General features: G+C 37.3%; 1 protein-coding gene across 1 annotated transcript; it reads right to left on the minus strand.

Moving 5' to 3' along the window:
* Positions 1–226: 226 nt before the first annotated feature.
* On the minus strand, positions 227–3,295 carry LOC100243159 (polygalacturonase At1g48100). The gene is made up of 8 exons (XM_002266063.4): positions 2,919–3,295; positions 2,614–2,742; positions 2,289–2,456; positions 2,159–2,194; positions 1,752–1,959; positions 1,359–1,440; positions 1,073–1,181; positions 227–968 (listed from the first exon to the last, which is right to left on the minus strand). Exons 1-8 carry the CDS (start codon positions 3,213–3,215, stop codon positions 558–560), a joined length of 1,440 nt encoding a protein of 479 aa, XP_002266099.1. The 5' UTR covers positions 3,216–3,295; the 3' UTR covers positions 227–557.
* Between the last annotated feature and the right edge of the window lie 705 nt (positions 3,296–4,000).

Here is a 4,000-nt window from a genome sequence, read left to right on the forward strand (position 1 = left end):
TTAGATGATCCCGTCCAATGGAGGCACCAAAGAACATCTAGACTGCTGCTAGCTTGACTGGAAGGATATAACCAATTTTTTTAGTATCATAGGATATATTTTATTGAGTTATCTATGAACAGTAGGAAAAGGTAAACGATAATATAAAGAATAAATCTTTGAAATGTGGGGTTTGAGTGGAAGTCGATGTGTTTTCCCTGCTACCTTTGGTTGTTAATATTTAAACAGAAATAAAGATATGAAACTGAGTTGAAACCTTTGATGTAGGGAATGGGCCTTTCCTCTTTTCTGAAAAAGTCCAAGAAGTGGAAGGTCAGTACTCAGTAGTGAAGACATCACCCTTCCCCGTGTCCGAAAGATAGCAGAAACATCATGGTAACTTGACTTAAAACCGGCTCGCTCATGAATTACAAATACACTGAAAATTATCAATCTAAGGCATCACCTTTCTACACAAAGAAAACAAGGCAGAAGGGGAAGCATATAATAGATACAAACCAACCAAAAAGCGAAAAAGAAGAGAAAAAAAGCCACTATATTCATGGTCTGAAGCTTCTTCATGATCGTTGGCATATAATCTCATGTGATTTAGCTATTTCCATGAAAGAACCACTATGTCTTCGTAAGCAATAATCTATGCTTGAAGGAACAAGGGGAGCTTGTGATTTGCCATAAGAGTTCCAACACAAGGCCTGTTGGAAACTTCGGTATCTTGGGGATGGATTCAACTGAATATCAATTAGATCGACGTCAGTGCATGGCACATTGTTGCTGCAAGCTAGATGAATGGGCTGCACTGAATAAGTCCCAATTATTTGATTATATGTAACCCCAGATATTGCCACGGCTCCTGTCTGGTTCTTGCAGATATGCTTGTCACAATAGTACTGGTCAATCATTATAGGCACCTTTACATCGGAGACCTGAATATTGGAAAATGACACATTCTTGACAGATCCAATACCACCCTGCCACACAAATTTTTCCTTTCTTAAAAAAAGGGGGATAAAAGAGGGAAAAAAAATCAATAAATTTAAGTTCGATTAATTCATAATGACTTTAAGTTAGATACCTGCCATGTTTTGATCCTTACTCCATATAGTGCATTTTGCACTGAGATGTTATCAACAACTAGATTAGAGACGCATGCCGCACTTTTTTCTTTCCCTAGTCCTCCTAAGCTGCGGATTACAAGAAAAAGAAATTGTACGAAGTGACCTTATCAGGCTGATCAGCAAAATGGAAATATATATAAATTCAAATTATATTTATGCCCTCTAACTTTGGTAAGTAGATATTATATTAACTTTATAGCTATCCTTTTGCTTTTTCTGATTTTAGTATATTGCTTTAGGTACCTTATTCCATGTCCAGGCCCACAGTTAATATGATGAACATGGACGTTAGAGCAACCAGTTTGTATGGAGACACAGTCATCTCCTGTCAAAAGAGAAAACCCAGAATTAGAAATCATTTTCAATATACTAGTTTCACTATTACGCGCAATTGTGTGGTTAATAATTAGATAATGACTCAGACCTTATGTCACAAAAGAAAAAAGCTTTAGATGTTCAGTTACTTTTTGTTCCTTCTAGTTTCAAAAGTTAGTCTAGCTAGTGGCCGTCTCCAACCTGTGTGTGCCATGCACCTTGGGCTGAGGCCTGAGCAGTGGAGTACTTTTCCTTCAAAAGTTCCTATATTTTATGGTGGGAATCCAGAGAGCTAAAAGAAGTGGTTTTCTTAATTCTTACCACATCCAATATTGGAATGCTGAATTTCCACATCTTGGGTGTTCTGCAGGTGAATGCCATCAGTGTTTGGGCTGTTCTCTGGTGAAGATATTGTGATATTGGTAACATTCACTCTGCCAGAGTAGTCAAATTTTAGATGGCACTGAGGGCTGTTTATGATTCGGATATTGCAAACGGTGACATCATAGCTGGCATAGAATCTCAAGGCCTGTAATGAAGGGAGAAAAATGTAAAACATGATTATAGTGGCTATTCCATAGGCGTGTAATTAAAGTAATCAGAAATTTCGTCAGCCACGAACTTGGAAAAGAAAAATGAAAAAGAAAAAGAGAAAGATAGCCAGGATTCTCATATGGGAAAAGATGATTATAGAATAAGAAGTAAGTGATTATTAGGAGGAATCTTACAGTTGGTTTCATATTTGGGATGTCTTTGGATCTCTTCTGCACAAACACAAAACAAAGAAGTTTAATTAGCTGCTATTTCATGTACTCTTCTTAGTTGATTCTTGAAGACGTCAATGCTACAAATGATCACCTGAATATAATGGATCTGGGAGAGGCTCCACCAATTTGAACCTTGACCATCAACAGTACCAGTACCTTGGATGGTGAAGTTATGGAGCCATTTAAAGTTTATCCATTGAAACAAACTGGATTTTGGCCAGGAAGCCACTTTTGGAGGAGCCAAGAGAGTCCCATCTATCTGTTTGGATTTAGTGACATTAGTATTTTATCAAGCCTTAAAATTGCAAATAAAACTAAAACATGTGGGAATTTATATGCCTTTTGCCTTTTCAGTATTTTATTTAAGTAGTCTTTATGAGACATAGTGAAGTAACACAAAAAGGAAGGACATCAACCTGAAGAACGAGGCGAGGCATACATGGGCCTTGTAGTGTTATGGGTTCAATAAGAAACTTGAATTCTGATGGAATTTCTAGAGTAGCCCCAGGTACCTTGCAGGCAGCTCCCCATGCTGCTAGAAGTGCCTGTTTGGTTAACGTTCTCAAGAAAGTTAGAATGCATCCTAGCAAGTAATATATATATATATATATATATAGAGAGAGAGAGAGAGAGAGAGAGAGATAATATATACTTGCTAAAATCATGATGACTCTATCTACACTCACTAACAAATGCAGTTAGTTCTACCCATTTTAATTACCTTAGAGTCGTCTGAGATTCCATCACCCTTAGCTCCAAAGGACAAAACATCAAAAATTCTGGACTGGGGCGGATAGGAAGCATAAGGAGGAAGAGGGGCTGGCGCAGGAGCTGGAGGATTTTCAGAATCAGGAGCACTGTTGCCATTGCCACTTCTGTGTTTATGATGCTTAGAATGGGATCTGCTCTTCTTGCTGTGATGCTTTCTGGCATCCACAGAAGTTATAGACAATGTGGTGAAGATTAGAACCAGAAAAACCAAAAGAAAAACAAGACGTGGATTCTTGTCTCTCTTCATCTATGAAATCCCTTTTGTTTTGCTTTCTTGGAAGCTCTCTTTAGAACAGAGCGATTTGCAACTCAAGAGAGTTCCAGATGTGGCACTGTACTTGAACCACGAGAGTAAGGTGGTTATATACAGTTTATATATAGTTGATGTTTAGGAAAATAGCCTCCACTGTGTTATAATTTACAAGCAAACCTCCATTTTACTCTTTTTTTTCTCCTCTCCCATATTCACTTTTCGAAGTGACTGGAACAATTTACAGCAGCAACAACCCATCAGTGGGGGAAACAAAATCTTCTAGCTACTCTGTCTAAGGGTGATTCTAGTTTCCATTAATTGATAGTTAAATATTTATATATAGGATGGTGCTTGTCCACCTCAGTCCACCTGGGTTGCATAAAATAATATCTTTTGATGATAGAATTGATTAAGTATACTTGCATATATTATCAAAGGATAGGTTGTCCCTCTAATTTATTTGGGCTCATCATTAGGAACTGAATGCTCATTGGGTTAGTGGAAACTGGAAAATACAAAAAGGACTATTATCTAACTCCCTAGCCTCATTTAATCATTTATAGATATTGAAGGTACCTCAGCCTAGAGAACACTGGATTGAAAGCTCCTATCTCACATTGAGAATAATAGGCACTGATGACCTGCCATTCAAACTGATCCTTGCAAATGTCTTTTTTTATTTATTTTTATTTTGACTCGCATGTATAGCAAGTACATGCCATGTATTGCTTTATTAGACTAGAAATGTTTTTACATTGAATAATATACATGAAAGAGTC

Source organism: Vitis vinifera, chromosome 1 (genome assembly GCF_030704535.1).
Source record: "Vitis vinifera cultivar Pinot Noir 40024 chromosome 1, ASM3070453v1".
Classification (NCBI taxonomy): domain Eukaryota; kingdom Viridiplantae; phylum Streptophyta; class Magnoliopsida; order Vitales; family Vitaceae; genus Vitis; species Vitis vinifera.